Here is an 11,003-nt window from a genome sequence, read left to right as displayed (position 1 = left end):
TCCTTCAAAGCTTTGTCACGTGGTTCCCAGATCTTTCACCATCTTGTTTGTCTCATGAACATAGCCCCATGGATATGGGTAGTCCCAGTGGATAACCATTTAAAATAGAGGTCCAAGAACTGGATACGATATTTTCAGATGCAGCCTGATTCACACAAGGTACAACAGAATCTCCCTCGGTTCATAATATGGTTCCACTAGTACAGCCTACAATAGCACTAGCATTTTCAGTGCCCATGACAATATTGACTCACATAGAATGTACTAAAATTTCTGTCTTTTTCATTCCTTTGTCCCCTTTGTCTTTATACAACTAGGTAGCATCCACACATAGCTGGCTCACCTGTGCTTTTCCTGTCCTCCCTCCTCAAGCAGGCCGCAGATGGTGGACCTAAGGAATGGGAGCACAGTGACAGAGTTTATCCTCGTGGGCTTCGAGCAGAGCTCCTCTTCCACTCGGGCATTGCTCTTTGCCCTCTTCCTAGCCCTCTACAGCCTTGCCATGGCCATGAATGGCCTCATCATCTTCATCACCTGGACAGACCCCAGACTCAACAGCCCCATGTACTTCTTCCTTGGCCATCTGTCCTTCCTGGATGTCTGCTTCATCACCACCACCATCCCACAGATGCTAATCCACCTGGTGGTCAAGAACCACACTGTCTCCTTTGCCTCCTGCTTGACCCAGATGTACCTGGTTTTTGGTGTAGGTGTGGCCGAGTGCATCCTCTTGGCTTTTATGGCCTATGACCGTTACGTTGCTATCTGCCACCCACTCAGCTATGCACACATCATGAGCCGGCAGGTCTGTGTGAGGCTGGTGAGTACTGCCTGGTTCTTTGGGCTAATCAATGGCATTCTGCTTGATTATATGACATTTCGTGGTCCATTCTGTAGAGACAACCACATAGAAAACTTCTTCTGTGAGGCCCCCATAGTGATTGCCCTCTCTTGTGGAGACCCCCAGTTTAGCCTGAAAATGATCTTTGCCGATGCCATCGTGGTGCTGCTCAGCCCCATGGTGCTCATTGTTATCTCCTACGCCCGCATCCTGGCCTCCATCCTTGGCAGAACCTCCTCCTCAGGTCGGGGGAAGACCTTCTCTACTTGTGCCTCCCATCTGACTGTGGTCATCTTTTTCTATACCTCAGCCATGTTCTCTTACATGAATCCTCGCAGCACACACGGCCCTGACAAAGACAAGCCTTTCTCCCTTCTCTACACCATCATCACCCCCATGTGCAACCCCATCATCTATAGTTTTCGAAACAAGGAAATGAAGGGGGCCATGGTGAGGGCCCTTGGGAGGACCAGCCTGGCCCAGGCAGAATCTATCTAGTGGGAAGACTCCTGGAAGAGAGGTCTCCCCCCGCCCACCCAAGTCTTGACAATTGGGCAACTCTCCAATGCTGAGAGCCTCCAGGAAAGAGCATTCATAGCTTTCTTTCTACTAGCATCAGCCCTGGAAGATCCTGTTGATGTCTAATGCTCATCTGTCTGATTTCACTTCCAGTATAGATTTATCTTTCCAAATTTCTCTTACTGATACATGTTCATGATTGGAGGGGCGAGTAAAATGAAATGGAAAAGTTTATTCCAAATTTGGGGGAAAGGGAGTAAGCTCTTCAAGAGAAAGACAGTAAGAGGATGACCATTCCATTCTTTGGAGCATTTCTTTCTAGGGCAAAGGCAATTAGCAGGAGCCCCAGCTTTGGGAAAAGAACAGACTGAGAGCCATGAGGGAAACAAAGGGATGTATAGAAGTTTGGGAAAAAGCAATGGATGGGAGAAATGTGTTAAGGGGTATGTAATATTATCCCTATATGGTGGCTACAAAATTCTCCAAGAAAGTTCCCAGAAAAAGTAAGAACTGATGAATAGGATTGTATTACTCCTCCAAGGAAACAAGAGGAGGAGCTATATGCCAAATACATGTGAATTATTAATGGAGAGGTGGGAGGGCAGAGGCAAGAACAGGAAGTCTGAGGGGTGCATCCACATCCCCAGATTGTAAACTGGGAGTGGGAGCTATAGAATGAAATCTTGTAGGGTCAGGGAAGCTTCCAGTGACATCTGCATTTTATAAGAATATAAAAAGAGCACTTTAAGTTATTTGTGTATTTGTTCACTTTCGCTGGAAAAATTTTGTGCCCTGCCTGGACGCATGTTTTTCAATTTAAATATTTCCCTTTTGTTCTTGAAGATTTCTTCCTCTCTCTTGTTTTACTTATAATACACTACATTTCCAAGACTCTGCTCACACCTCTATCTCTTTCTTCCCTGCCCCTATTCAGTTACCTAAAGTCTAGAGCAGGAGTTCTCAGCAGGGATAATTACCTCCCCCAGGAGGTATTTGGCAATATCTGAAGACATTTTTTGGTTGTCATAACAGGAGGAGGGTGTGTGCAACTGGCACCTAGTATGTAGGGGTCGGGGGTGCTGCTGAACATCCTACAATACACAGAACAACCCCCATAATAAAGAATTATGCAACCCAAGAAATCAATAATGCTGAGGTTGAGTAACCCTGGTCAGGAGATAAAGTATTAAAAGGACAGAATGAGGAAGATGATGAGAGGAATTGATATGGGAAAAAAAGAGGCAGGAGGAAACCAAGAATTTAGGATGCAGAATTTTGTCTACAAAGACACTTCTGGTTTACCATGGGCAGGATTTCTGCTGGCACTGCCACAGCAACAATCTATATAAGTAGATGTGATAAAACCTGCTCTAAAACCTCTGTGTTTATCCCTATCTGAGTCTACCCTTACTCCTCTACTTATCTCAAATTATAGGACTTTTCCTACTCAATCACATCCTTCTGCCTGCCACTAGCATGGACTCCTACTTAAATTCTGCCCATTTCCTCTGTTACTTCCATTCAAACTTCATCCATCCATCAGTGATCTTTCTCTTGTTCCCACCAATCTCACATTCTTGCCTAGCTCAATCCTATCATTCATTGCCTTTGCTCATTTGCATTATGATTCCTGCAAATGCCATTCAGTGCAACCCGTGAAAACCATGTGCCCTCTAATAGGAATACTTCCTAGAATGTCAACATTTTTCTCATTCACCTTATCAATCTCCCTCTTTCATCAATGTGTATATTTCCCCCACCCATATGCTCCTCTCATATAAAGGATCCACTCTTCCTTTTATGTATGATGGATATTTTCTTTTCCCCTATAGAACTAAATACATACCTTCTCCCTCTTATCTGTGTCCTGGCAGACAGACCTTTGTTTGCTGCCTCAATGGGTTTCGTTGCCTTCTACATCCTGTTGGGCTCAACTAATAAGAGTTACTTAGCAGGATAGAGGAAGTCAGGAGAATTAGTGAGTGAGGCTCTTTATTCTTCTGCTTCTTCCCTGATGTCCCAGAATTACTGTCAGGTGTCCTTCTCCAAAATCTCCCTTTCCTGTTCCCATAAGGTGGTACCTGCTTTCTGCTCTTGAGAGCCTGGGATGCTTCAACATCCCTTTCTGATTCCCCTAATCCTATTCACATCCTGGTAAGCCCCATCATTAGTCCTATTTAAGTATGCCAACCATTTCCTCCCAGAACACTGACTAACAAGTACCAGGCACATATTAGCAACCGTGAATTGAAAATTTTTTCAAAATAGGCCATATACTAGTCAATAAAGCATATCTCAAAACATTTTAGATATGGAATCATACAGATCAAGTTCTCTGACCATGATACAGTTACGTTAGAAATCAGTATCAAAAAGATAACTAGAAGGAAGCCCATATGGTTAGAAATTAAGAAACACAACTCTAATTAACCTACATACCAAAGAATGAAGTATAAGTCTAGTCCAACGTGGAAAGAATAAAAAGCTTGGAAGTTGCTGCTCCCACACTCACCAATAAAAAAGGGTAAACAAACTGAAAGTCACAAGACTTCTTAGATCTATCAGAGAATTGAAGTCACAGAAAAAACCACCACCCCAAAAACTAGGAGACAAGGGAACACAGAAAGTTACAGCTTTCTGGGAGTAGAAGCTGCATCTTGAGCCTGGTCAGAACATTAAAGGAAAATGAACTATTACTAGAGACTGAGCATAGGCTAGCTTCAGAGATAAAAACTACTGAGGTCCTGCCCTCAGAGGAGCTCTCGTAGTTTCATGAGTTTTACTTCCAGCAGCCCCATCGGTTTCTCATGATGAACATCAGGAAATAAACCCCCTGTGCTTCAGCAAGAGGAAGGGAAAAGTTAGCATTTTGAAATAAACCCAGAGAGCACTGTTCTCCCTAACAGCCTGCCCTCAAGGAAAACTATTTTGTGAGAACCTAACAAATCTGGGGGAGGATCCAAGAAAAAAAAGGAAAACTGAGAGGGACCTATGAAGGTTACAGCCCAGGGACAAAGGCTCACTAGGAGACTGAGACCTAATCATAAGACTATGGAATTCTTCCACTCCCCTGTACCTTGCTACCACATCAATAAGGCTGGAGAATTTCAAGGAGTACAGCTGAAAGAGCTGAATCCTCAGACCTTATTTATGAAGGAGTCTCTGGGGAAACAAAAAAACAGCAAATGAGACAAAAACGAGGACACGAGGACATTTTAACCTCTGACACCACAACTACAGCAAACAGTAAACACTGCCTAATGCCTAACACAAAACTTCCCACTAAAGGCCTATTTACCTCAGTTCCTTTTACCCAATACCTCATGTCCAGCTTTCAACAAAAGAATTGATGATAATAAAAATTAGACAATTTTACAAATCCAAAACTTGTAATGAAACTATTTACAATTTTGTGGGATGTACCTAGAGCAATACTTCCTTCTATTAGGAAAAAAAATAAGTGTTAAAAAGTAATAAATTAAGCTACCAACTTAATCACAGAATAATAGATTATGCAAGGAACATAGAAGTAATAAAAATGTATCATATAATTAATTCAAACAAATCTAAAGATTGATTAAATTGATAGAATAAATTAATAATTTCATAACTGGGGTGCCTGGGTGGCTCAGTCGGTTAAGCGTCCGACTTCAGCTCAGGTCACGATCTCGCAGTCCGTGAGTTCGAGCCCCGCGTCGGGCTCTGGGCTGATGGCTCAGAGCCTGGAGCCTGCTTCGGATTCTGTGTCTCCCTCTCTCTCTGCCCCTCCCCCATTCATGCTCTGTCTCTCTCTGTCTCAAAAATAAATAAACGTTAAAAAAAAAAATTAAAAAAAAAAATAATTTCATAACTGTGGCATGACTGATCAAAAATAAACAGACTTAAACAATACTAAGAATTAAAGGGGCACATAACTGCAGACTTTGCAGAATGAATTATAAGAGGCCTTCTGTTTCTGATATTGGTGGACCATGTAATTTGGACCAACTGTCTCACTAAAAACAGCAAAAGCTGGACATATATTTTAAACTATCCACTTGAAGGCACTAAAGCACTAAAAAAGCAGTGAAGAATTTGGGGGCTGACATCCAGGAACATTCAATCTGCATTTAAGCATGTTTAGAAACAACCAATAAAAGGATTAGTAAAGTGAGTGATATGTCATAAAGAAGATGAAAGAAAGAATAGATAGAGCAAATACATATTTGAAGAGAAAATAGCTGAAATTTTTCCAAAACTGGAAAAGACATCAATCTACAGATTAAAGAGGTCCTAAATACATCAAAAATACATTATTTATAAAAAGAAATACACACATGAGCACACCATTATAACTTCTGAAAATGAGAGGCAAAGAGAAAAACTTAACAGCTACCTGAATAAAAAGACAGATTCCCTTCAAAAGAACCACAATTAGATTGACAGCTGTCTTCTTAACAATGAAAGTCAAAATATAAAATTTATTTTATATAAAACTGCATTATGGCAGGCTAGAGAAGGGCTGGAAGTCTAAGATAACACTCCAGCTAGCTGGAAAAGAACATACATCCACATTGTGAACTGCCTGTGGCGGCCATGTGGCAAGGAACTATGGGTAGCCTCTAGGAGTTTATAGCACTGTCTGACTGACACCAGCAAGGAGATAGGTACCTCAGTAGTACAACTGCAAAGAAATGGATTTTGCCGACAAACAGTGAGCTTGGGAGAGGACCCTAAGCCTCAGATGAAATCACAACCTGGTGGCTCCTTAATTTCAGCCTGGTGCAACCCTGAGCAGAATACCCAGCTAACCATACCCAGACTCCTGACCCAAGGAAATTGTAAGATAATAAAATTGTGTTACCTTAAGTCCTTGAATTTGTGGTAATATGCTACGTAGCAATTGAAAACTAACACAAGTTTTTAAAATTCTACTATAATATGGAAAAATTTATGACATTAAATCTGCTTCAATAAATAGAAAAGTTCTAGAAAAGATACTATTTTCCAGAAATGACTAAGGGAGAAATAGAAAACATGCACACATTTGTAATCATACAGTAAATCAGTAGTTTAAGATTATTTCCACAAAATTGAAGATGACATAAAGAAATGGAAAGACTTTCCATGCTCATGGATTGCAAGAAAAAATATTGTTAAAATGTGCATACTACCCAAAGCAATCTACACATTTAATGCAATCCCTATCAAAATACCAACAGCATTTTTCACAGAACTAGAACAAAAAATCATAAAATGTATATGGAACCACAAGAGATCCTGAATAGCCAAAACAATCTTGAAAAAAAAAAACAAATCTGGAGGTATCACAATTCTAGACTTCAAGTTACACTACAAAGCAGTAATAATCAAAACACTGGAACTGGCACAAAACTGGAGACATAGATCAATAGAACAGATAGAAAATCTAGAAATAAACCCATAATTATATGGGCAACTAATCTTTGACAAAGTAGGAACGAATATCCAATGGGGAAAAAACTCTTGAACAAATGGTGTTGGGAAAACTGGACAGCTACATGTAAAAGAATGAAACTGGGCCACTTTTTCCTCACCATACACAAAAATAAATTCAAAATGGATTAAAGATCTAAATGTGAGACCTGAAACCATAAAAATTATGAAGAGAGCACAGACAGTCATTTCTCTGACATCAGCTATAAAAACATTTTTCCAGATATGTTTTCTGAGGCAAGAGAAATAAAAGCAAAAATAAACTATTTGGATTACATCAAAATAAAAAGCTTCTGCACAGTGAAGGAAACAATTGACAAAACTAAAAGGCACCCTACGGAATGGAAGCAGATATATGCAAATGACATAACCAATAAAGGGTTAGTAATAAAATATACAAAGAACTTATAAAACTCAACAACCCCAAAATGAATAATCCAATTAAAAATGGACAGAACACATGAATAAACATTTTTTCCAAGGAAGACATCCCGATGGGCAACAGACACATGAAAAGATGTTCAACATCACTCATCATCAGGGAAATGCAAATCAAAACTACAATGAGATACCACCCCACACCTGTCAGAATGGGTAACATAAAAAACACAAGAAACTGCAGGTATTGGCAAGGATGTGGAGAAAAAGAAACTCTCTTGCACTGTTGGTGGGAATGCAAACTGAAGCCATTATGGAAAACAGTTTGGAGTTTCCCCAAAAAGTTAAAAAAGAGAACTCCCCTACAATCTAGTAATCTCACTACTGGGTATTTACTCAAAAAAGTACAAAAACACTAATTCATAGGGATAATGCATTGTAGGGAGGATAGATGTAGGGATAATACATGTTTATAGTAGCATTATTTACAATAGCCAAATTATGGGAGCATCCCAAGTGTCCATCAATAGATGAATGGATAAAGAAGATGTGATATATACACAATAGAATATTATTCTGCCATAAAAGAATGAAACCTTGCCACTTGCAACAATATGGATGGAGCTAGAGAGGTTAATGCTAAGTGAAATAAGTGAGTCAGTCAGAGAAAGACAAATACCATATGATTTCACCCATAGGTGGAATTTAAGAAACAAAAAATGAGCAAAGATTTAAAAAAAAAAAAAAAGGAGAGGCAGATCAAGAAACAGACTCTTCGCTATAGAGAACAAACTAATGGTTACCAGAGGGGAGGTGGGGAGGGATGGGTAAAATAGGCAATGGGGATTAAGGAGTGCACTTCTCATAATGAGCACTGGGTGATGTATCACTATATGGTACTATACGGTACCATCAGTATATGGTACAACTGAAACTAATATAAAACTGTATGTTAACTACCCTGGAATTTAAAATTAAAAAATGTATTTCTATAATATTTCTATAAATAAAGAACCAGACATAGGATTTTAAAGCAAATACTATCAATCAAGGAAAGTTAATCTAATTTTATATAACTGGAAAAAGAGGAAAACACCTCAACTTTTTATTTTTTTTAATATGAAATTTATTGTCAAACTGGTTTCCATACAACACCCAGTGCTCATCCCAACAGGTGCCCTCCTCAATACCCATCACCCACCCTCCCCTCCCTCCCACCCCCCCCCCCCCCATCAACCCTCAGTTTGTTCTCAGTTTTTAAGAGTCTCTTATGTTTTGGCTCCCTCCCTCTCTAACCTTTTTTTTTTTCCTTCCCCTCCCCCATGGTCTTCTGTTAAGTTTCTCAGGATCCACATAAGAGTGAAAACATATGGTATCTGTCTTTCTCTGTATGACTTATTTCACTTAGCATAACACTCTCCATTTCCATCCATGTTGCTACATAGTATTCTTTCTCATTGCCACGTACTATTCCATTGTGTATATAAACCACAATTTCTTTATCCATTCATCAGTTGATGGACATTTAGGCTCTTTCCATAATTTGGGTCTTGTTGAAAGTGCTGCTATAAACATGGGGGTACAAGTGCCCCTATGCATCAGTACTCCTGTATCCCTTGGGTAAATTCCTAGCAGTGCTACTGCTGGGTCATAGGGTAGGTCTATTTTTAATTTTTTGAGGAACCTCCACAATGTTTTCCAGAGCAGCTGCACCAGTTTGCATTCCCACCAACAGTGCAAGAGGGTTCCCGTTTCTCCACATCCTCGCCAGCATCTATAGTCTCCTGAGTTTTCATTTTAGCCACTCTGACTGGCGTGCACCTCAACTTTTTAAATGATAACTTTGATACCAAAACTTGATGAAGACAAAATAAGCTAATCTCACTCTCAAACATTGTTGGCAAAATTCTCAAATAAAACTGTCTCCTACAATGTATTAAAAATATAATACCTTATATAATGAACAAAATTGGGTTTATTCCAGTAATTCAGAGTTGATTTCACATCAGAAAATGAATTATGTAAATCACTACGTTAACAGACAAGTGAATACCTCATGATTATCTCAGTAGATGCAGGAAATGCATCTATTTTGCATTTATACCTGTTTATAACTTAAAAAACAATACTTCTCAGCAGACCAGGAATAGAAATGAACTTCCTTAAGCTATTAAAGTGATTATACACCAAACTGAACAGCAAACATTCTCCTCTAACAGTGAAACATTAAAATTACCTTCAGATCATAAAGAGGGCTAGGTAACCATTATCCCTACTTTTATTCAAGATTATATTGAAGATCCTAGAAAGTACAATAAAACAAGGGAAATAGGTAATTGATATAAGAACTAGAAATGAAAAGGCAAAATTGACTTCATTTACAATGATATAGGATTGTCTTCACAGAAAAACTAAAAGAATGCATAAATAATATATTAAAATTGATATAATTTAACACAGTTACTGGATACAAAATCAATGTACAAAAACTGAATTGCATTTCTATATACCAACAAATTAGAAAATTAAAATTTTAAGATATGATTTTAAATACTATCCAAAATATAAAATATATAGGAATAACTCTAATGAAAAAGGGTAATCCATCATGGAAAGATGCATATAAATTTATGGAATGTCATTAGAGAAAATCTAAATAAATGGAAATATATACAGACTTACCTCACATAGCATCAATAGAGTTAACAACTCTTTGCCCTAATGGCTCTTGAAATTATACCACTTTTGGACATCTCTTTTTTAGGTTTACAAGTGACCCTTGAACACCAGGGGCCTGAACTGTGCAAGTCCACTTACACATGGATTTTTTATGGTACATTACTGTAAGTGTATTTCCTCTTCCTAAAACGATTTTCATTTTTACATTTTCTTTAGCTTACTTTATTGTGTGAATACAACATATAATACATATAACATACAAAATGTGTCTTAATCAATTGTAGATGTTATTCATAAGGCTTCCAGTCAATAGTAGGCTATTAGTTGTTAAGTTTTTGGAGGAATTAAAGTTTTATACAGATTTTTGACCACACATGGGGTGGTGCCCCTAACCCCTATGTTGTTCCAGGGTCAACTACAATTATTTTTTCACCCAAATTTGAATTGCATATCATGTTTGGGTTGGAATTCTGTCTTTAAAATGTTGTGAACCAGAAGTTATAGGGAAGTGAGGACACCAATAAGGTTCCTTCTTACAGTATCAATTAATGGTATAGAAATAGCTATAGGGGCGCCTGGGTGGCTCAGTCGGTTAAGCGTCCGCCTTCAGCTCAGGTCATGATCTCGCGGTTTGTGGGTTCAAGCCCCACGTCAGGCTCTGTGCTGACAGCTCAGAGCCTGGAGCCTGATTCAGATTCTGTGTCTCCCTCTCTCTCTGCCCCTCCCCTGCTCACCCTCTCTCTCTGCCTTTCAATAATAAATAAACGTTAAAAACATTTTTTTAAAGAAATAGCTATAAAGAACTTGACAAGTTGGCTTTTTTTTTTTTTTTTAGGAGTTTTTGAATTGGTGTCTGAACAATGTCAGACATCTTGTACTGCAAAGGTCAATATCCTGAAGCTTAGCTTTTGTGACTTATGCTTGAAAATCGTGTCTTCCTCCAAACTGAATTATGTTTCCCAAATGCCCCAATTACATTAGATCTTGTAAGACCTAGACTTGGAGACCACTTGGTTGGTGGTGAGTGGAGACCATCCCACACATTTAGAATGAGTCAGGACGCAAGCATCATAAACTTTAACTTTATAGGACTCCAGGCTCTCCAGGGGTAGAAAGAAGAGCATTAGAGGAT

At 38.9% G+C, this 11,003-nt stretch overlaps 1 protein-coding gene across 1 annotated transcript; it reads left to right on the top strand.

Moving 5' to 3' along the window:
* The first annotated feature begins 376 nt into the window (after nt 1–376).
* On the top strand, nt 377–1,411 carry LOC102956879 (olfactory receptor 10AD1-like). The gene has a single exon (XM_007073067.3). The coding sequence runs from the start codon at nt 383–385 to the stop codon at nt 1,337–1,339; it is 957 nt and encodes a 318-aa protein (XP_007073129.1). The 5' UTR covers nt 377–382; the 3' UTR covers nt 1,340–1,411.
* Nucleotides 1,412–11,003: the final 9,592 nt, after the last annotated feature.

Source organism: Panthera tigris, chromosome B4, assembly GCF_018350195.1.
Source record: "Panthera tigris isolate Pti1 chromosome B4, P.tigris_Pti1_mat1.1, whole genome shotgun sequence".
Lineage (NCBI taxonomy): Eukaryota > Metazoa > Chordata > Mammalia > Carnivora > Felidae > Panthera > Panthera tigris.
This window is presented reverse-complemented; position numbering and strand designations above follow the sequence as displayed.

Bases quoted from the DNA above. Each gene is read 5' to 3' on its own strand.
- LOC102956879 (XM_007073067.3), top strand. From the start codon at position 383: ATGGTGGACCTAAGGAATGGGAGCACAGTGACAGAGTTTATCCTCGTG.